The 23,393-nt window shown below is 39.1% G+C and overlaps 1 protein-coding gene across 4 annotated transcripts in view; it reads left to right on the forward strand.

Moving 5' to 3' along the window:
* Positions 1 to 23,393, forward strand: part of LOC122727897 (alpha-2-macroglobulin-like) — a 74,690-nt gene that overhangs the window by 20,743 nt on the left and 30,554 nt on the right. For 2 of the 4 annotated variants that reach the window (XM_043965834.1, XM_043965835.1), the window contains exons 14-19: positions 1,838 to 1,980; positions 6,398 to 6,547; positions 13,543 to 13,710; positions 14,996 to 15,086; positions 23,001 to 23,036; positions 23,116 to 23,245. In XM_043965834.1, the coding sequence (XP_043821769.1) occupies positions 1,838 to 1,980; positions 6,398 to 6,547; positions 13,543 to 13,710; positions 14,996 to 15,086; positions 23,001 to 23,036; positions 23,116 to 23,245 (718 nt within the window). The remainder of the gene's footprint in view (positions 1 to 1,837; positions 1,981 to 6,397; positions 6,548 to 13,542; positions 13,711 to 14,995; positions 15,087 to 23,000; positions 23,037 to 23,115; positions 23,246 to 23,393) is intronic. The other 2 variants (XM_043965836.1, XM_043965837.1) reach the window with 2 other exon arrangements.

The raw sequence follows: 23,393 nt of genomic DNA on the forward strand, positions 1-23,393 counted from the left end.
CAGATTGCCCATTTTAAGCCTTACTTTTGGACTCTCTCTAGACACTATTCCTTGGAAATATGTCACCCTAACTAGGCATTACCGTATAATGGAAAGAGAGCTGGCCTTGGAGTCAGAGGTGTCTGAGTTTATATCTGGCCTCTGTTAGGCTCTATGAGTTTTGGCAAGGCACAACCTCTCCGTGACCTAGCTGATTCTCTAAGACCAAGAATAACAGAGCAGGTAAATCTGCATTAGGTAACCACAGTGATAAAGTGAGTTATGTCCCTGGGGATTCTCTTTTACACACCCCATTTGTCACCTGAAACCAGAATATCTGGTTGCTTTCCTGGTGGTCCTGGAAAGTACCGGCTTTAAAATTCATTGCAACTAGTAAATATAACATATTTAGAAGTAGCCTATTGGAGTGGAAAACACGGATCTTGGAAAACATGATTTTGAGCCTGAGTGCCAATTCACCTTTGTGACTCTTGTCAAGTCTCTTAGCCCCTATAAGTCTAAGTGTCCTCATCTTTAAAAATGGAGATAATTCCTGCAATAGGTCCCTCTTAGAATGGATCTGAAGAAAGTTTTTGGCAAACTTTAAAGTTCTATCTCAATGTGATTTGTTATTAATGTTTTTGGGGGAAGCAAAGGATCTGGGCCCCAGTGATAGGAGATCCCAACGGCAGAGATGTTTGTCGATATCACACCAAATGCCAGTGATGAGAAGGAGCATGAGAAAAAAGGTCTCTCAGACTGGTTCCACTTTTATGTGATTTCCAGTTCTTATATACCATCTCCCCTTCTTTCATGTAGTTAACCCCAAGTCCCTGGATTGCATTTGTTTGTTGGAATAGCCTTTGACTCTGCTTAACTCAACTTGGCATCTGCTTAAGTCACCAAATGGACAATTACAGATTATTGCCCCTGCTATTATTTTTTTTTCTTTTTTCTTTTCTTTTCTTCTTCTTTTTTTTTTTTTTTGGTGAGGCAATTGGGGTTAAGTGACTTGCCCAGGGTCACACAGCTAGTGAGTGTCAAGTGTCTGAGGCTGGATCTAAACTCAGGTCCTATGGAATCCAGGGCCAGTGCTTTATCCACTACGCCACCTAGCTGCCCCTCAGTAGAATGTTCTTAAGTGTTTACATGCTCTAATGTGATCCTTGTAACAATTCTCAGAGTAGATAGAGCAATATTATCCCCATTTTACTGATGAAGAAGAGAACAGGTGACTTGCTAAACATCATACAGCAAGTAAGTGAGGGAATCCTAACCAGAATCCAGATTTCCTGGCTTAAAGTCACTTTCCATTACAATACTCTGCCTCTAATAACAACTCTAGCTATTTCACTTTAGGATATCTACCGTTTAAATTAATGCTCCTATAACTAGAAGCATATCAGTCCTCTTCTCTGCAATTAGAGATCTGGATGGATTTTATATATTGACTAGAATGATCATTAACTAAACAATAGGCTGGGGAAACAAAGTGGTTCAGTGGACAGATTACTAGGCCTGGAGACAAGAATACTCATCTCCCTGGGTTCAAATCTGGCCTCAGTAGCCATATGACTCTAGGCAAGTCACTTAACCCTGTTTACCTTCGTTTCCTCATGTGTCAAATGAGCTGGAGAAGGAAATGGCAAACTACTCCAGTGTCTTTGCCAAGAAAACCCCAAATAGGGTCAGAAAGAGTTGAACAAGACTGAAAAAATGACTGAACTACAATAAAACAATGGGCTTTCTTCTGCCCTAAAGATGAAGACATGTTGTCCAAAGCTGACTTGTCTCGAAAAATGATCAGGGACAGTCTCTTGACCCCTAATTATTTCTTTTTACTCTCTTTGTTCAACAGTGAAAGGGACATTTCTCTTTAGCATCCCCGTGGAATCAACCTCTGCTCCCATTATGCGGGTTCTCATCTATACCATTTTACAGAATGGAGAAGTTGTTGCGGATTCTAAGAAGTTTAACGTTGAAAACTGTTTTGCCAACAAGGTGGGTGATTTATGTCATAGAATAATAAAAGCGTATATAAGAGGTAGCCCACTCAACTCTAATCACACATAACTTGGGTTCAAAGTGAACTGGAAGGGGAGACATACGGTTAAAACTCCCACCTAATGCTTAATCTACCAATACAACAAGTGAAAGCCACAAATCAAATAGCAAAGTGTTTCATTGAAATAATAAATTTTAAAAAATGTAAAAAATAGAAAAACTATGCATTAGAATTATTCTCAATTCCCACATATAAATGAGTATAATTTCTCAGAGACTTATATGTCAATGGAGAATGAACAAATTCCAGGAAAATTCAAACCAAGAAGTGAAGAAGGATTTGGGCCTTGGAGCCATCTTCTCTGCACTGTGGCTAAAACCCCTGCCTGAGTTCTCAAGATTCTGTCCTATAGCAGGCTCTCTGCCCCAAGTTCTTAGCATTGACTTAACTTCCCCATAGTTCTTGGAACTCCCTAGCAACTTTTACTCTACTTTGTCTCTGCTAAGTTGCACCTTTTTTTCTTGTATTCACCTCTTAAAGCAGCTCTTCTCTACCTCTCAGCCCTGCAGCTTTTTTTTTTTTTGTGGGACTATGGGGGGTTAAGTGACTTGTCCAGGGTCACACAGCTAGTAAGTGTCATGTGTCTGAGGCTGGATTTGAACCCAGGTCCTCTTGAATCCACGGCTGGTGCTTTATCCACTGTGCCACCTAGCTGCTCCCAGCCCTGCTGTTTTTTAACTGCAGTCTGCTGAAACTGCTGTAGCCTGACTGTTGTTGCTGCAGCTGCTGTTGCTTCTGTGGAAGCCTCATAGTTATTTGTGAATAAGATCATTTGGAGATGCATACCTTGGGTCTAGTCAATATGTTTTCTGTTGTCTTTTATTCTCTCTTTTTTCTTTTCTTTCTTTCTTTTCTTTTCTTTCCTCTCCTTTTTTTTTTTTGTGGGGCAGTGAGGGTTAAGTGACTTGCCCAGGGTCACACAGCTAGTAAGTGTTAAATGTCTGAGGCTGGATTTGAACTCAGGTCCTCCTGAATCCAGGGCCGGTTCTTTATCCACTCTGCCACCTAGCTGCCCCTTCTGTTCAGTCTTTAATCCAACTAGCTGGCATTTGAAAGGGTCACTCAGGTAGCTGTGACATTTTTTTTTCCTCTTGCCTCTTAAAGGAAGGTCCCCAGCCCTTATTCCTTGTAGAATTGGTTGTTAATCAGTCATGACTGATTCTTTGTGACCCCATTTGGGGTTTTCTTGGCAAAGATATTGGAGTAGTTTGCCTCATTTTACAGATGAAGAAACTGAGGCAAACAAGGTTAAGTGTCTTGTCCAGGGTCATGTAGCTGATAAGTGTCTAGGGCTGGATTTGAACTCAGGTCTTCCTGACTCCTGGCCTGTCACAAGATCCACTGCTAGCTGCCCTTCCTATCTGACTCAGGGAGAGTGAATTGCTTTTCCCTTTTCTTTACTTAAGGGTACAGAATGCAGATCTTGTAAGAGATGATTCTTCAAGGCCTATGATAAGTAGACACATTCTTTTTACATCTATTCTTCTAGTTCTCTTCATTCACATTGCTACTTTATACCCAGCCATGTAAATTTCCCCAAATGAATGAATAAATGAAAAGGCGTCTATTTAAAACTTATTATGTGCTAAGAGCTTACACTGTTCTAAATGCTAGGGATAGATATTAAAAAATGAGAAGACAGGGGCAGCTAGGTGGCGCAGTGGATAAAGCACCAGCCCTGGATTCAGGAGTAACTGAGTTCAAATCTGGCCTCAGACATTTAACACTTACTAGCTGTGTGACCCTGGGCAAGTCACTTAACCCCAATTGCCTTACCGAAAAAACAAAAAAAAAAAACCAACAAAGAGAAATAAGGAAAGAAACTATGAAAAAAAAAATGAGAAGACAGTTCCTGCCCCTCAAAGAGCTTACTTTCTAATAAGGGAAGATAACACATATGGTTGAATGGGGGCTAGGGAAGGGAGTTTGGGTTAGGAAATTAAATTGATGTTAAGTTGATCCATAAGATAAATATGTCCTTTCCAGAAGGAGTAGAATATTGATTTATTACTGGGGCTAGAGCTAGAGGTGGAAAGTAGAGAGATTTGAGAAGGGAGGGGTGGGGAAACCGGTCCCAGGCAGTGCAGATGGCAAGGTGGCCTGGTTCTGGGGCCAGACAGATAGAGAGGTAAAGTTAGGCAAGTTTACACTCACTTGGTCATAAGTCAACATGTCTCAGCCCAGGGTAGGAATTCCAATGATGAATAAGTTCACTTACTGGTCTGATGTTGAGAATACTTATCCCAGGAGGGAGAAGCAGGGCACTGGTGTCAAGACAGATGGCAAGTTAGCCAGATACGCCGCTGGATGGGATGAAGTTCCATCAAGCCTCCAAGAAGCACTAGAAACCCTGAGGAGAACTAGCAGACTTTGCTGTGTTCCATCTATAAAAGCCAAACTCCTTCTCTTTATGCATAGAAACTTAGAGTTGGAAGAGACCCTAGATATCATCCATAAAGCCACACCTGACCACCAGGACAGGGACTGGATCTGTGATTTCATTGGTAGGCATCTCCCATGTGAAGAAACCTTTACCAATGCAGGTCAGCATCTTCTCTGCAACTTAAAGTCAGGAAGTTGCCAACAAGACCACGAGTTCAAGTGACTTGCCCAAGGGACACATAGCGAATCTGTGTTACAGTCAAGCCTCAAACTCAGGTCTTCCTGACTTCAGAACCAGCTATATCAACTATACCACACTGCCTGTGATGCAGTACATGCTCAGTTTGTTGAATTGGAATTTTCCAGTGGTCACACACAGCAATTTAGTGGAAGAGTTAGCATTAGATCTCAGATCTCCTAATTCTATTAATTCTTACTGCCTCTTATAAGATAACCCAGTCATTATGAGTCTTCTCCTTTCCTTTATGATAAGTAGTAGAGAGTGTTGGAGAGGTCTTACTTGTACCAAACACATCAAAGAAAAAAATGCAACAATATATGGAATCACTAGATTGAAAGGTCTTTGAGGGTATGGGCCATCTGCTTTATCTTTATCTTTGTATATCTTCCAGAATATAGCACAGTATCCTGCTCATAGGGGGTATTTAATAAATGCATTAATAACGTATGACAGTTGATGAAAAATGTTATCTACTTCCAGAGAGAAAAACTAATAAACTCTGTGTGCAGATTGAAACATATTTTTTTTTTTGCTTTGTTTCCTGGTGGGTTTTTTTTGCAACATAACAAATATGGAAATGTTTTGCATGACTTCACATATATAACGAATATCATATTGCATTCTATTTTTGTTTGTTTGTTTGTTTGTTTTTTGCAGGGCAATGAGGGTTAAGTGACTTGCCCAGGGTCACACAGCTAGTAAGTGTCAAGTGTCTGAGGCCAGATTTGAACTCAGGTCCTCCTGAATCCAGGGCCAGTGCTTTATCCACTGCACCACCTAGCTGTTCCCGATATTGAATTCTAAATGTGTTCAAAGGAACTAGAAAGAGGGAGAGAACTCAGAACTCAAAACATTTTTTTAAACATTAAAAAAAATTTTTTAAAGAGTTACCACAAAAACCCCCCACAATGAATGAGTGTTTGATATATTTTAAGTGGTAGATCAGAGGTGAAGGAAGGTCTCTGAGAATTAATTAAAAAGAAGATTCACATTTATGATAGCTATCATATTTTAAGGATATGAGGTAACTATTATATATCTCAGCTATTCAATCAAGCTGGGTAAAGAGAAGAGGCTCCAAGAGTGCCCAGGACTCTTTCAGTCATAGCTAGGGGCCGCTAGATGGTACAGTGGTTAGAGCACTGGTCCTGGAGTCAGGAAGACCTGAGTTCAAATCTCACCTCAGACACTTACTAGCTGTGTGACCCTGGGATAGTCACTTAACCCCAATTGCCTTAAACATCCAGGGCCAGGGCCAGTTGTCCTGATGTATATCTTGCCACTGGACCCAGATGGCTCTGGAGGAGAGAGTGAGGTTGGTGACTTTATTTTTTTGTTTGTTTTTTTGTTTTTTAGTGAGGCAATTGGAGTTAAATGACTTGCCCAGGGTCACACAGCTAGTAAGTGTTAAGTGTCTGAGGCCGGATTTGAACTCAGGTACTCCTGACTCCAGGGCCGGTGCTCTATCCACTGTGCCACCTAGCTGCCCCAAGGTTGGTGATTTTATACAGCCGTCTCTCACTTAAATCCAATTCAGTGCAAGTCATGACATGACCTTCCCGATGTCATGGTCCTCTTTGAGAACAAAGGACAAACAACAACAAACACAGCTAAGCCATGCTGAGTTGTAGGTGTTTTGAATGAGAAGAGGACAAGGGAGAAGAGAGATTTCAGGACTGATTTAGCAGGAAAATGGTTCCATTGACCTCTGCCTTTTTTTTTTTTTACAGGTAGATTTAAGCTTTTCATCAGCAAAAAGCCTTCCATCCTTGGAAACCCACCTGAAGGTACAAGCCTCTCCTCAGTCCCTCTGTGCCCTGCGTGCAGTGGATGAGAGTGTTCTTCTCCTCCATCCTGAAGAAGAACTTACTCCTCAGATGGTAGGTTCTAATTCATCCCTGTTATCATAACGAAGTCATAATTATATGGCAAAAAATATTAAGCTCTCCCTTCCTCCAGCTGCTTATTTAGAAATGATGGACGTTCCGTAACACCGCATTAAAGGTACAGAGAATACCAAACTGATTCAAAACAGTGCGTGAGAATAAGTTCTGCATAACCCTAAGAACAGACCAAGGAGAGGTGGTGGAACATTAAGAGTTGGTCAGGAGGAAAGAAATAGGGAAGCTAAGAGGACAGATGGGTTCAGGAGAAAGGACACTGAATGAGTTCTGTTTGGGATATGATGAGTTTGAGATTCCCATGGGACATCAAGATGGAAATGTCAAAAAGGCAGTTGGAGGTCTTAAGCTCAAGAGAAAGATGAAGGGTGGGTATATAGATATGGAAGTCATCTATATGGTTAAACCCATGGTTGCTGATGAGAATCTCACTTTTTTCCCTAGCAAAAGAATTATCCTACTGAAGGACCTTTGGTTAAGAAAAACCCTATGCATAATCCTGTGAGATAGCTACAGAAGTAAAACCTGCCTTTTAGCAGAGTGTTTGAGATCTTACAAGAAGAGGCAGCTGGGTGACGGAGTGGTTAGACTTCAAATCTGGCCTCAGACATTTACTAGCTATATGACCCGGGGCAATTCACTTAACCCTCTTTGCCTCAGTTTCCTTATCTGTGAAATGACCCAGAGGAGGAAATGGCAAACCACTTCAGTATATTTGCCCACCCCCCCAATGGGGTCATGAAGAGTCTGACACAATTGAACAACAACAACAACAAACAACATAAGGAGAAGACACTTCCCTGAATAGTAATTATTATTACCTGGCTAATTATATTTTGAGTAATAGAATCCTTGAGAAAATGTAATGCTCTTCTTCAGGGGGAAGGGCATCCAGACCTTTTCTGATAGGCCAGAGGCAGAAAAGGGTTGTGAAAAGATAAGTGCAATTTTTAGTGAACTTGAAAGTTGAAGAAAAAGGAAAAAGAATGAATTAATAGGATCACAGACTCAGAGTTAGAAGAGACCTCAGGGTCCAATTCCCTCATTTTATATATAAGGAAACTAAGGTCTACAGAGGTGAAATGACTTGCCAAAGTCCCACAGACAGTATCATAGCTAAAATTTAAACCCAAGTTTAGAGGGTTTCCCCTTCCCCATTTACCACCATCCTTCAGCATCCTTGCTTCCCTTTTTACTTAGATAATTGAGACCATATATCCGAAACTACTAAATCTTCCTCTTCAACACCTGAAAACCATTGTACATCTATATTCAGTCTATCTTTGTTTTCTTTTATCTCAGAGTATAAGGTTGCTTTTGCAAAGGGTAACCTTTGCACCTATACCTTTGAATCTATCTTGCCCTTGATTCTCTTTCTTGGCCTCTTGCGCTTCATTGAAAAAGTGGCACCTAAAGGGAGCCTTGACACCAGGGAAGGATTCTGGAAGACAGAGATAAGGAGGGAGTGAATTCCAGCCACAGAGAGAGTCCACAAGTCAAAGGTCAAAGAAGTATATGTTGAATTCTGGGAATACTTATTATTCCATTTTGGTTGGAATATACAGTGCCTAAAGGAGAGTAATATAAAACAAGGCTATGAAGGAAGATTAGAAATAGGTTGTGAAGTCTCTTAAGCACCAGGCTAAAGAATTTGTATTTTATTGAAGAGGTAATGATAATAATAGCTGGCACTCATAAAAGCACTTTGCAAATATTATTTCATTTTAATCCTCACAACAACCCTGGGAAGTAGATGCTATTTTTATGCCCTTTTTACATATGAGAATACTCATACAAAACAAAAGGTAAGTGACTTGCCCAGGGTCACACAGCTAGTAAGTGTCTGAGGCTAGATTTGAATTCAAGTCTTCCTGATTCCGCATCCAGCACTCTGTCTACTTTAGGCATTTAGCTGCCTCTGGTAACCACTGTACGATGGGTGAAGCACTGAAGAAGAAAGAGACTACAATTCTCTTCAGTGTCTTCTTATCTACTTGTTCCTTCTCACCACCTATAAACACATTCAGATGTATCCTATATTAAAAAACAACAACAACCTTGCTTTACTGTATTAGCCCCTCAAATCTTATCCCCCTACCCCCAATTTGGGATAAAATCCCGGAAAGATTAATCTTTGATTTCTTCACTTTTCAACTCCATGTTATCTGGCTCCCAAGTCAACATCATTCTACTTAAACTACTTTACTAAACATTACCCTTACCCTCTTAATTTCTAACCCAAGTGGCCTTGACTTTTGAGTAGCATGTGAAACTATTGCCCAACTCTGCCTACTAGGTTCCTTTTCTGATTTTTGGCTTCTGTGATGTATTGTCTCTTGGTTCTCCTCCCATCTGTCTGACCTTTGTTCATTTTCTATCACAGGTTCCTCCTCCTCCTCTATTTCCCTAATGTAGATGTCTCCCAAAGCTGTTGTCAGTCCTTTTCTCTCCTCTGTTTTCTCTGTACTCTCTCCCTTATTGATCTGTTCTGCTACTACTGATATGATGATCACCTTTATGAAGATGATTTTCAAATCTATCTAGCCCTATCATCTCTTTTGATGAATTTCAGTCCCACATCTCCATCGGTCTGCAGAAAATTGCCACTTTGGTGTCCTTCAAACTTAGCTCAGTGTCCAAAAGTAAGCTCATCTTTCCTCCTAAAACTTCCTTTCCTCCAACCTTCTCTATCCTCCCAGTCACAGATGCTAAAAACCTTGGAATCATCTTTTATTCATATCACCTATTCACTTCTTGTTGTTGTTCAGATGTTTTTCAATCATGTCTGACTCGTCGTGACCCCATTTGGGGTTTTCTTGGCAAAGATACTGCAGTGGTTTGCGATTTCTCAAGATCATTTTACAAATGAGGAAACTGAGGCAATAGGGTTCTCAAGTTCATATAGTTAATAAATATCTGAGGCCAGATTTGAATTTATGAAGAGGAATATTCCCGACTCCAGGCCCAGCACTCTAACCACTGTACCACGTAGCTGCCCCACTTACTTCTTACACCTGATCAAGAGCTAACTTCACACCACCTTTTGCATCTGCCCCCTTCTCTTGATTCACATTGCTTCCCATCTTTGAGCAATTAGTCAACAAGTATTTGTTAAGTACCTACCACTAGAGTCTCCCTAACACACAGGTATTACCATGTCATTGAATGGCTCAGAAACTTCAGTGGTTTTCTCTATTATCAAGTACTCCTCTTCAGCCAAGTATTTAAGGGTCCTCACAACCTGCTTCCTACATTTATGGCATTATTTTATACAATTCCCTTTCATGCTCTGTACAGTCCAACCAAAATTCAACATGTTCATAGAGATGGTAATTGAGCCCATGGAAACTGATGAGATCACCAAATGAGATAGTATAATAAGAGAAGGGAAGATGGCCTGGCCAGATTTATGTTTAGTGGGCATGACCTAGAGGAATATCCAACAATGGAAACTCAGAAGGAATGATCAGACTGGTAGGAGAACTAAGAGAGAGCAGTATCATGAAAACCTAGATTGGAGAGAGTATCTAGGAGAAGTCAGTGATCAACAGTGCAAAGAGGTCGAGAAGATGAGGACTGAGACCGACATTAGACTTAATGATTAAGATATAATTGGTATGGGGCAGCTAGGTGGCATAGTGGATAAAGCACCGGCCCTGGATTCAGGAGTACCCGAGTTCAAATCTGGCCTCAGAAACTTGACACTTACTAGCTGTGTGACCCTGGGCAAGTCACTTAACCCCCATTGCCCCGCAATGGGTTTATATATATATATATATATAATATTGGTGACTTTGGAGAGAATAGTTTCAGTTGGACAATGAAGAGGATTTAAAATACTGTGAGAAGAAAGGAAGGAAAGACACTGATTATATATGCCTTTCTCAAAAAGTTTAGCCATGAAAGGGAGAAGAAAAATATGATGACAGCTAGCAGGGATGGTAGAACCAAGAGAGGGTTTTCTAAGGATGGGGGACTTGGATATATTTGTATACATCAGGGAAGGAGCCAATAGATATAGATTGAAGATATGGAAGAAAGTAGGAATGATAGTGAGAGCAACCTGCTGGAAAAATGAGAGGCTATGTGATTAAGGATGCATCTAGAGAGTTGGTTTTGGCAAGAAGAGGAACTACCTCTTTTTCTGAGACAAGGATGAGGGAGGAGAAAATAGAGGAAAATGGCCAAATGATGTAGATGATGAAAAAGAGGAGAACTCACAGTGAATTACCACAGTTTTTATATTGAAATATGCATCCAGCTCTGCAACTAAAATGGGGAGGGAGATGATATGGGAGCATTGAGAAGGGATGGAAAGGTTTGGAACAGTTGCTGTAGTGAGATAGGGAATCAATTAGGGAGGTACAAATGGATTGCCTTTGCTGCAATGAGAGTTCAATTAAGATTATGTAACATAAATTTGTAGTGACCCAGTCAGCACAGTTTCCTGATTTTCTCCATTTTCATTCTGTAGAACATGAATAGGAGTAAAGTCCACCTCTGGTTGGGAGTAACCCAAGATTGGGCTTTGGCAAGACTTGATCAGTGATAGGATAAGGGAGCCAGAGATTTGGTTGTAAAGGTTAGTATTGAATTGAACTGGTTCACCTCTTGCTTAACCAAGGGGTCAAGATAGAAAAAAGGAAAAAGGGTAGCAGTGCAGTGGTGATAGGAAAAAAAATCAGGGTTGGATGGATTCAACATCAAGGCAAAAACAAAGAATGAAATAAGGGGTCATAAAGCAGAGGGAAAGATGCATTAATAAAATATTATGGGGGCAGCTAGGTGGCGCAGTGGATAAAGCACCAGCCCTGGATTCAGGAGGACCTGAGTTCAAATCCGGCCTCAGACACTTGACACTTACTAGCTGTGTGACCCTATCCCTGCCAAAATAAATAAATTAAATTAAATAATATGGTCAGAGAAGTTAATTTCAGAATTCATGAACAGGGGGAATGGAACACTTCAGGGGATGGCAAAATCAAGAGTATGACCATCTCAGTGTGTAACAGAGGTGGAAAGGAGGAGGAGAAATGGAGTTCCTCAGTGGAATTCAGTAGAACACCGAAGGGTTCTTAGTGGAACAGAGGTCATAGAAATGAAAAGTGGAATGTAGAAGTGGGAGGTTAGGGTGTTTGAGGAATCTATATGTATATGTGTATGTATATATATGTATATGTATGTATATATGTGTACACATGCCCTTCTCCCTGTAGAGGATGTCAATAAATGTGAAAACTTATGAAGTACTCTCCCCCTCCCAAATATAGAGAACTGTACTAGGTACTGAGGGAAGATAAAAAAATTAGACTAAGTCTCATGGAGATTTTATTCTAGTAGAGGGACATGGCATCTGTTGAGTGAAATAAGCCCATGATGAGTGGCAGTGGGTAATCCCAGTGCAATTTCTGCATATGACATAGATTAATAATAGGCTAGGAGGCTTTTGGTTGACTCTTCTGGTCCTTTCAAGCAAGGGAGTGCTCCTGTTTGCTCTTATATGCCTTTCTCTAACTCACATGAGGGCAGCTGCATCAGTCCAGCTGAATAGTCCCTCTTGCACAGATGAATTTTTCACTAATTATTCTCTTCTAATAAGGCTTTACCTCCCCCTGACAAAGGGAGGAAATACTCCAGAGGGTCTTATCTCCTTAATAATGGTCATGTATTTATTCTAGGCCCCTCTCAGCATCAATGGAAAGCACTCTTCTACTTTACCTGGATGAGGGTTACATATATGTTTATGTTAATGAAAAAGGGTGACATTTATGGAGGACTTTCTGATTTGCATAGTGCTTTAAGTATATTATTTCTTCACTTAATTCATACAACAATGAGATAGAGTGATTTTTGCTTTTACAGATGGGGAAACTGGGGCTGAGAGGTTAACATATTTTCCTAGAACCATATAGTTTAGTAAGTAGTAGGGCTGTCATTTGTCCCTCAGTTCCAACTCAATAATCTTTCTGTTACACAATACTGTCTCTTACAGTATAGTGAAAATAGGGCTCATGTTCTTATTTATGTGACATACAGGTTATTTGAAGGGGGATATGGGTCCCTAATAATGCATTGATAAAATCTATTTTCTTCCTCCTAAATTATGAATTCCTTAAGGTCAAGGAGCATTATATAGATATATATATAGAGATATATATATATCTATATCTATATATTCATATTCCCACGTAATGTCTAACACAGGTTCCTGAACAAAGTACAACAAAAATTTAAGAGGATCTTTTCATTGATTAGCTACTGGGTGACGTCTTTCCTGTATATCTAGCATGTAAAATTGTATCCCTCAGCAGAGTTTTCTATGGCACTTGGTGCCTAGGGTTTTTATTCTTTGTGCTGAGCCAAGCAGGGGCAGTTAGGCAGCACAGTGGATAGAACACTGAGCTTGGAATCAGGATGACTTCAAATCTGGTCTCAGTCACTTACTAACTGTGTGACCCTGGGCAAGTCATATAACTCTACCTCAGTTTCTTTATCTATAAAATGAGCTGGAAAAGGAAACGGCAAAACCCCAAATGGGGTCACAAAGAATTGGACACAACTGAACAACAACAACAACAACAACAACAACAACAACAACACTGACCCAGGTAAGCTTAATGCTTATAAAAAGATAGTAACAACAACAGCATTTATATAGTGCCTATACTGACCACCTGACACATATTATCTCTTTTGATCATCACAACAACTCTGGGAGGTAGGTGCTGTTATTATCCACATTTTATAGATGAGAAAACTGAGGCAAATAGAGATTAAGTAACTTGCTTGGGGTCACACAGCTAGCTAAGTATCTGAGGCTGGAACATTCATCAACTTGATTGTTGTTCATTATCACAGTTCTCCTGGATCAGTTGGAAGAGGGTTGTGGAGACTATATCACTTATGTCCCCCCTATAAATTATCAACAAGAATAACAAGAAATCCCTTTCTCTTTTCTCTTTCTGCTTGCATAGCTATATGAACAGCTGTCTGTGAAGGATCTTACTGGATTCCCTAGTGATCTAAATGTACAAGAAGAAGATATTGGAGAATGTACCTCTTTCAAGAACATTTTTATTAATGGAATCACTTACTCCCCTGTATCGAATAGTGAAGAAGACGATGCTTACAACTTCCTAAGAGTAAAGTCCATTTTTCCTATTCACACACTTGGTTATAAATTTCTTGAGAGACGGGCAGCTAGGTGGTGCAATGGATAAAGCACCGGCCCTGGATTCAGGAGGACCTGAGTTCAAATATTGTCTCAGACACTTGAAACTTACTAGTTGAGTGACCCTGGGCAAGTCACTTAACCCTCATTGCCCTGCTGAATGAATGAATGAACAAATGAACAAACAAATATATAAATAAATAGATTATTTTTTTTTGCGGGGAAATGGGGGTCAAGTGACTTGCACAGGGTCACACAGCTAGTGTCAAGTGTCTGAGGCCGGATTTGAACTCACGTTCTCCTGAATCTAGGGCCGGTGTTTTATCCACTGTGCCACCTAGCTGCCCTCATAAATAGATTTCTTGAGAGGTAATAGTTGTCATGCAAAAGATGAAGAACAAAGTTTGAATTGTCTCTTAGGAATATTCTGACATGTAACCCCATGTCTGCTCCCTATGGCACATTTATTTCTTTGGCTTTTCAAAATTATAGCTCTAAACCAATTGAACTTTGTCAGTTCAACCCTTCCTGTTGCTACTTTGGTGGAGCATAAGACTTTGCCTCCCCTTGCCCCCGAAGGGTCTTATCCCCTTGATGATGGTCATTTATTTATTCCAGGCCCCTCTCAGCATTTCGAAGGGTTTTTTTCTGTTTACCAAGGTTGAGTCAATTTGTGAATATATTTTTGCACTATCTGGCCTGCTAAGTAACTCTGCCCCTCTAGTATCTAGTGACCATAACCTTCTTATGGTCCTGGTGATACCCGCAACCTGCTCCTGATCATGCCTGTTCGTGGATAATCACTAGGCTCCTTTAAGGGACCTATTGACCTCTGTGTGACTATGAGGAATCTGGAAGGAGTCAGGGCTTGGACAGCCTGGCTGAGCTTATTAAATACTTGGCTATTGAGCCCATCTTTCCTTACATTTCTGCCTGATTTACGAAGTTTCGAGGCTCCACCCTTCTTAGCAATAGGGGAAATAAATACGAGGGAGAAACATCAGCCATAACAGTTGCTATTAAAATTATTTATTTATTTATTTATTTATTTTTGGTGGGACAGTGGGGGTTAAGTGACTTGCCCAGGGTCACACAGCTAGTAAATGTCATGTGTCTGAGGCTGGATTTGAACTCAGGTCCTCCTGAATCCAGGGCCGGTGCTCTATCCTCTGCGCCACCTAGCCGCCCCTATTAAAATAAATTTAATGGGTGTCAATAATGTTTGTGAATTGATGCACTTCTGACTTTCTTTCCAGGATATGGGCTTGAAGGTATTCACTAATGCACAGGTCCAGAAGCCCCATTTATGCTCATACCATCCCCGGCATATGTCATATGAACACCCAGGTATGACAACAAATCTATTCTTTGATGTGAGTTGAAGAAAATATGTGATATATCATGGACAGCTAATTTTCTAACATTGGTTCAGAAATATGATAAGAGAATGATTCTGGATGTGGTCAGAGAAGGTAAGTGTTGAGCAAGTTTTGCTATTTCATCATTCATTCTTCTAAGAGTATCATGGGATCCTAATTCTAGAGTTGGAAGGAACCTCAGACACCATCAAGTCCAAACCCATCATTTTAAAGAGGAGAAAACTGGGTCTCTGGGAAGCTTAAGCCATTCGTTTCTAGGCCATAGAGTCCGCCAATAATAATAGCTAATATTTACATAGCACTTTAAGGTTTGCAAAATGCCTTATGAATATTATCTCATTTGATCCTCTTGACAAACCTGGGAGGAAAGGAGCTATTATTATCCCCATTTTGCAGATGAGGAAACTGAAGCTTAAATGACTTGCCCAAAGTCACACAGGTAGTTTCTGAGACTGGATTTGAACTCGTGCTCTCCTAATGCCATATTAAAAACTAGTTGCTTGCTAAATATCCATTAGACCAAAGAGAAGTATGACCTACAAAGAAGTTTAAAAGAGAAGGAAAAGAAAGTAAATGAAGATGGGAACAAGAAAAGCAATGAGACAAAAATCACACTCCCTGCAATGATTTGACTGACTTTTCATTATTTATTGAAAAACCAGCATTTATTAAAAGGCATAGGGGCAGCTAGGTGGCGCAGTGGATAGAGCACTAGCCCTGGAGTCAGGAGGACCTGAGTTCAAATCCGGCCTCAGACACTTAACACTTACTAGCTGTGTGACCCTGGGCAAGTCACTTAACCCCAATTGCCTCACTAAAAAAAATTAAAAATTAAAAAAAAAAAGGCATACCTGTACTAGGTGCAGTGAGGAATATAAAATTATAATATGATCCCAGACCATGAGGATCTCACATTTAAGATGGGGACACAAGATAAACATACTTTATTAGGAGAGTTTATAGATCAGGTGTTTATTAGTAGAAATAACAATAGCTTGAATTGATATAATGATTATAATTTATAAAGCCTTGTGCTAATAACAACCTTGAAAAGTAAGCAGTGCGTGCATTGTTGCTCTTGCTTCACAGGTGAGAGTCTCAGGGAGGCAAAAGCTAAGTGAATTTTCAGTGATCACATAGCTATGTGTCAGCACTAAAATTTGAATTCAGCTCTTTTGACTTTAAATTCATTGCTTCTTTTTTACTGTATCACATTTCCTAATTATTTATTAAATGTTCTTATTAGGAACTTTAAAGCCCTCATTAGGGGATTTAAACTTTTTAAAAAAAATCTCTTGAATAGATATTTTGGCATAGTGACTAAAGCCACCTCTCCCATCATGTACCACCCACTGCAATCCTTACTCCTTACTCTACACCATTAGAGGTTTCCTTTTCCTCTGGAAAAGAATGAGCTGAAAATTACCATCTTCTACTATTAGTTGAATCATATTCATTTAGTATTATAACCATTAGCATTTCAACTTTAATGAAATTGATTTCATCTTGTTCAGTTTCAATGGCTTTATATCAACAGTAATGATCAGGTAAAAGGAAAGGTGATGGCAAAAAATGCCTAAGAAACCACTGAAAAAATGTATTTCTTCAATTGCTATGTCCTTTGTTCATCTTAAAATATTTATCTCCTTCTCCCCAGTACACTCAGATTACCATTCGTAGTAAGATCATAGGGACCTTTTTGGTCGCATTTCTTAATGTGACCTAAACTTCCACATTTTACAAATGAGGAACAGAGGCCCAAATAGGTTAAATGACTTTGCCTAAGATCATGAAGGCATTAAGTGGAAGAGCTGAGATTTGAACACAAATCTTGACTCCAGCTTCATGCTTTCCAATATTCCTCCAGTAGGCTAGAGATAAAATGACTCACAGGAGAGAGAACATAAAATCAGAACTCATGCTCTAACAGGCTGGATGACCGCTTGTTGGGGATATCATCAAGGGGGTTCTCAGTCAGGTACGAATTTAACTAGTCTTCTCTGAGTACTTTTCCAACATTGAGGTTCTCTACTATTTCCTGGGACCCTAAAGCTTTCTTTCCTTTGGGATTGGCAGGGTAAAGCAGCAGCATGTATGAAGTCATTTATTTAGCAGGCAGAAACAGACCCAAGAACATAAACCCTTTTATCTAATTTGATCAACCCACTTTTTTTTCACCTTCCTATTGATTTCCAGTTATCTATATGTACTTCCTTGGTTGCTGGGCTGTATGTCTCCCTAGGAGAGAAGAGATAGTTTCATTTACTTAGATAATCAAAGCAGACATAAGCATACAAGTCAAACAAAAATCAGACATAAACACCTTAGATAAAAATTATATAATTAAACTAATCATATAATTAGACTAATTGTATAATTATATCATATATCACATTTACATAATTAGACTAATTATATAATTAGACTTATTTAGACTGTTTCTACTTGCCATTGAATTCTAGACATCTCCCTACACTTGCCAGGTCATTGGCTCTCTGTGAGATCACTGGTTCCAAGTTCTCTAGTATTGAGGATGAAATTTTATTTTCCACTAACTCTTATTTTTCAGGGTCTTTCTAGTGTCTATATTTTAGGAGACTGAGACAGACAGGCAGACAAACAGAGAGAATGAATGAGAATGAGAATGAATGAGAATCTGCCCATGTCAATGATTTCTCCAGGAAGCATAATGACTAGGGCATGTTGGCTATTTGAAATGTCTCTCACATACCCATTGCCTTTCTATCTCTTTTCCCAAATGTTTCACTGTTTTCCCAGTCGTTTAGATCTTTTTTCTCTCTGATCAGCCCTCAATCATTCTCCTGCTACCCACTTATAGCAGATATTAGCCCTATTTTATATATAAGGAAACTGAGGCTTAAGTGACTTGCCCCAAATCACACAGCTAGTAAGTGTCTGTGGCTGGATTTGAACCTAGCCCCTCTTGATGCCATGTCCAGCACTTTATGGCAGATAGCCTAGTCTCTTCACTAAAAAATTCGAGGCCATCTTTCTTTCCTTTCCTTTTTTTTTTTTTTTTAGTGAGGCAATTGGGGTTGTGACTTGCCCAGGGTCACACAGCTAGTAAGTGTCAAGTGTCTGAGACTGAATTTGAACTCAGGTACTCCTGACTCCAGAGCCGTTGCTCTATCCACTACACCACCTAGCTGCCCTGTGCGCTACCTAGCTGCCCCCATCCTTCTTTCCTTACAACTTCTCATCATCATTTATTCTCTTTCCTTTAAACACATAGGAGGAGTACCTAATCCTTTACAAGGATAATCCCTTTACTTGTGCCTTTGGTCTCTTGGCCTCTCACCTCTTCAAAGACCTTGTACCAGTGGTCTTTCTCTTTCAAATGACTTCTTGCCATCTGTCTACAGATCTACCTATATGATCAGGTCTTCCGAAACCATTAAGGTGCCCTTGATTTATATATAGGTCCCCTCAGATAAGTTGACCAAGATTCAAGGTACACATACAAATTAACTGAAGGAGGAAAGACAAAAAATAAAAACCCATTAGATGGAGCCGTTTTAGACATCAACCTTTACTTCAGTCATCTCAGTCCTGTTTGAAATTCTTGTCTTTATTATTTATATGTGGCCAGCCTCAAAGTTTTCTGCATTTGAACCACCCCTACACTAAAAAGTCTTTCCATTATCCTTCTTTCTTATCCAGCTATCTCTATCTTCTTCATCACTAAACTTGAAAAAATTACCCCTACCTGCATCTTGTCACTATTCACTACTTTCCAACCTTATCAACCAAGTTTCTACTTTCACTGTTCTGTTGAAAATAATCTCTCAAAACTCATCAACCATCCCCTGATTTCCAGATCCAATGTTCTTTGACCTCTCTATGGCTTTTTTGTTTTTTTGTCATTGTTGACATCCCTTCGTTTTCATATCTCTCACTTTCCATGAATTCTCTCTCCTCTCTTGGATTTAGAGGCACAATACTCTTCTGGTTCTCTTTCTACTTCTCTAACTACTCCTTCCTTAGTCTCTCATCCTCTTCCTTGATCCCTAATTTTCCTTTCTGCTCTTTGCATTGGCAATCCCATTCATTGTCATGGGTTCACTTACCATCACTGTGCAGAAGGCCACCAAATCTATCACCAGTTCTATGCTCCTTTTTGAGTTCCAGATCTATACCTTCACCTAATTATAGTATATTTTCCTATGGATGTCCCACTGACTCCTCAAATTTAACATGTCCAAAATCAAGCTTATGGCCTTCCCTCTAAACCTGTTCCTTCTCTACTCTTTCTGTGGCACTATCAAATTCTGTCACCCTCTTTTTTTGTATTCTTTTACTTTCCCCTCTCCCTCATTTTTCATAGCCAATCAATAATAAATTCTTGTTTCCCTTGGCTTCAGAGCCTGGAAGATCTAGATTCAAGTTCTACCTCTTCCACATACCAGCTAGGTGACCTTGGACAAATCATTTATCCTGTCGGTGCTCTAGCAAATTTTCTAAGACCATGAGTTACAGAGAAAGTGCCAAATTGTATTGGCAGAAGACGTTTCATTATCTGGGAATTCCCTATAGCAATTAAGTCATAAGTTTAGTCCCTATCCCTAATATCACTGCAGTAGACTGGGTCTGATTTCCAAGAACTTAGTCTGGCTAAGTGCAGAGAGATCCGTCACTAGTGGGCCTTTCACTCAGTGTTAAATTCTTTGGTCATGGCAACCCATGAAAAAAAAAAAAAAGAAAAATTCAAAATGACCTGAGTTCCAAAAGTGTGACTCTATTTTGCTTCTTCAGTGATAGAGGGAGAATGGCAGAAAGGAGGACAAAGGGTATGAAGAATTATGTGGATTAAAAAAAAAAAACCCTTTCATTTAATTGTTAAAACTGTAAATGTGAAATCTTCATCCAATGACCAATGAATGGACATGGTACTAGAGGAGCTGAATTGTATCCATTTTGTCATTTTCACTATTAATGAAGTCAGAAGAAAGAAGGAAGTATAAGCTAAATGAAAAGATGATTCACAGGTTCTGTGGAGGCAAATAACAAAGTTATATTTGAGTTGAGTGTCCAAAAGCAACAAAAACCATCATTTCATGGAATACTCGGTCATCTTATATTGCTGTATTCATGCTAAGTATTTTCTTTTTTTAAAAAATATATTTATTCATTTATTTATTTCAGTGAGGCAATTGGGGTTAAGTGACTTGCCCAGGGTCACACAGCTAGTAAGTGTTAAGCATCTGAGGCCAGATTTGAACTCAGGTGCTCCTGAATCCAGGGCCAGTGCTTTATCCACTGTGCCACCTAGCTGCCCCCCATGGTGTACTTTTTGAAAATACTTAGCATGGGGGCAGCTAGGTGGCACAGTAGATAAAGCACTGGTCCTGGATTCAGGAGCACCTGAGTTCAAATCCAACCTCAGACGCTTGAAACTTACTAGCTGTGTGACCCTGGGCAAGTCACTTAAGCCTCATTGCCCCCCCCCCCAAAGCACCATGAAAATAAGTATAAAATGCACACACGTATTGTAGATAATTAAGAAGTTAGAAAAGTATACCAAGAATTTATTAAGAACTTTCCAATTAAATTGACAAAGAACTTGATCAGTAATAACTTCAGTCCATGATGGCCAAGAATATGTTGGAAAATGTGGGTCAGGAATGTGACAGGACAAAAACTTGCCTTATTCCTATGCATCATGAATACTTTCTTGGAGAAAAGAATCAAAAGACATGATACATAGCAAGCAATAAATAATATCACACCAAAAAATAAAATTGATTACATTTTAGAAGATAGGAAATGATTCATTATTGACATGATGGTCATTCTGAAATCATTATCTTAGAAATGCTATAGAATTAGACCATAAACTTGTAAGTGTAAAGATCAAAATGAGTAAAAAAAGTTAGAAGAAAGGGTAAAAAGAAGAAAAATATATGGTGTGTAATTAAAACAATTTCACCCTGACCTATATAAATGAGTTATTGATGCTATAAAAATTAGGATAGGGATGAACAAAAGGGACATAGACATTGATGATAATAATTTAATATAAAACTTTAACCATTATAAATCAATTACCATAACAAAGATACCAAAAGAGACTGAAAAGCATTTAAATCAGCAAACACTAACTTGGCTGATGTGGCAAGCAGAGAGATAGGGTAGCCAAGGGTAGTACAGGTTTAGAATATAAACTATTTGTAAGATCTTGCAGAGAAGAAAGGTAGAAAATTATGAATAGTATTACTTTTTTTAAAAGCTGGAAAGAAATTTGTTGTTGTTCAGTTGTTTCAATCATATCCAACTCTTCATCACCCCGTTTGGGTTTTCTTGGCAATGATTGATTTGCCATTTCCTTCTCCAGCTCATTTTACGATGAGGAACTGAAGCAAACAGGGTTAAATGACTTGTCCAGGGCCATACAAGCTAGTGTCTCAGGTTGGATTTTAACTTAGGGAGACGATTCTTCCTGACTTCAAGCCCAACACTCAATCCACTGTACCACCTAGCTGCCCTAGAAAGAAGCAGTGAAGGACAAAATCGGTTTAAGGATCATATGGCGTATGACTTAAAGAAAGTCATCTTGAGGTCTTTTAAGGATGAAAGTGGAAGTAAGACAACAAGCAGAAGAAAAATAGAAAAGATCTGCACAATTTTTTGTAGCAAACTCTTTTAACCATAAAAAACAGTGGGATGATTATACTTTCACTCTAACATCACAGATTCGCTTATCGAGGAGGTAGAAATAACATGAAAAAGAACAGAGATGGGGAAAATGAATGCAGTAGACAATATAGAAGAGATCTTTCCTGGAAGCTACGTGATTGTTAGGGCATTGAGGTATTGATTTGCAAGGAGTCTGAAGAAGAAAAAAATTATCAAAGGCATGGGGAAAAAAAAATCTCAAATCTTATTACTATCCTCCATATCATCTAAAGAGAAGGTGACTAAGAATGTATGTCATCTGTATAAAACTTTCTTTCTCTAAAATAACAATAACAAAACAATTTATAATTATGATATAATTTAAGTATAATAAAACTTTTTCATCTATATAAAACTTTTTATCCAGATCATCTTTAGGCAAAATGAGGGCAACCTTGATGAGGATAATAACAGGGAATAGATAGGCTTCCACATGCAATATTCCATAGTAGAACACCATTTAACCATCATATAATCTACTGAAAAATGTAGAGAATATAAAATTTTTATTAAAAATGCAAAATTGCATTTATTGTTCATTTAGTATTTTTTATAGCATTTAATTTGGTAAAGCATTATGCTTCTTTACGGACTTCTTAGAGCAGGGTGCCTTCCACACAAACATCAAAAATACATAAGATTCTTGGAAACCTATTACAAGAGGGATAATCTTAATCAACTATTTTCTGATAATTAATATCAGTCCAGGCATTAAACAGGGAGAAATATGCTTGCCAAAAGTGTCATGATTGGTTAGTGAGGGCTTCTCTATAGATTATAAAGCTCTCCAAATGCCCTTCAAATTTCAACATATATGTTACTGTCCCCATTGACTCCAAAATCTTGCCTTCAAAGTTTGCTGCCTATGTGATCCTGCATAAGTCATTTCACTTCTCTAGACCTCAGTTTCCTCATCTGTAAAATGAGAGTGTTAGACTCCATGGCCTCTAAAGTCAACTCCTACCTCTATATCTATGGACCTGGGATCCATTTTGTTTTGTATCATACACACAACACACACACACACACACACACACACACGCACACACACACACGCACATGTATATGATATATATGTATGTGTATGCATATGTATGTGTATTTATATGTATATGTATTATGTATCACATATTATGTCATGTATTTGTACTTGTATTATAACTATTGTGTTTTCCTTTCCTCTTACTAGGCATTGGGGGCTATGAAGAGAGGAGCTATTCATTCGGTATCCATTGTATTTAGTAGGACATAGTTAGCCATTAAATAAGTATTTAGTCAAGACTTTAAAGTCGTCATTTTTGTAGTTCCTTTAGGTGTGGCGTCTTCACCGAGATTTCACACACAGAACCTGGTTATGGTAGAAGATAGGGCCCCCGCTGAGACTGTGAGAAAGCATTTCCCTGAGACTTGGATCTGGGACTTGATAACAGCAAAGTAAGTAGTTTCATTTTTACTATATTTCTTTCTGGTGAAGCTCTTGGATTCTTCTAGATTTTCAATTCATTGACAGTTTACCTCAGTTCTTGGTCTACTTCAGGATGAATCCAAGCTGAACACTGTATAGGCTTCACTAGTCTACCTG

This window comes from Dromiciops gliroides, chromosome 5 (assembly GCF_019393635.1).
Source record: "Dromiciops gliroides isolate mDroGli1 chromosome 5, mDroGli1.pri, whole genome shotgun sequence".
Classification (NCBI taxonomy): domain Eukaryota; kingdom Metazoa; phylum Chordata; class Mammalia; order Microbiotheria; family Microbiotheriidae; genus Dromiciops; species Dromiciops gliroides.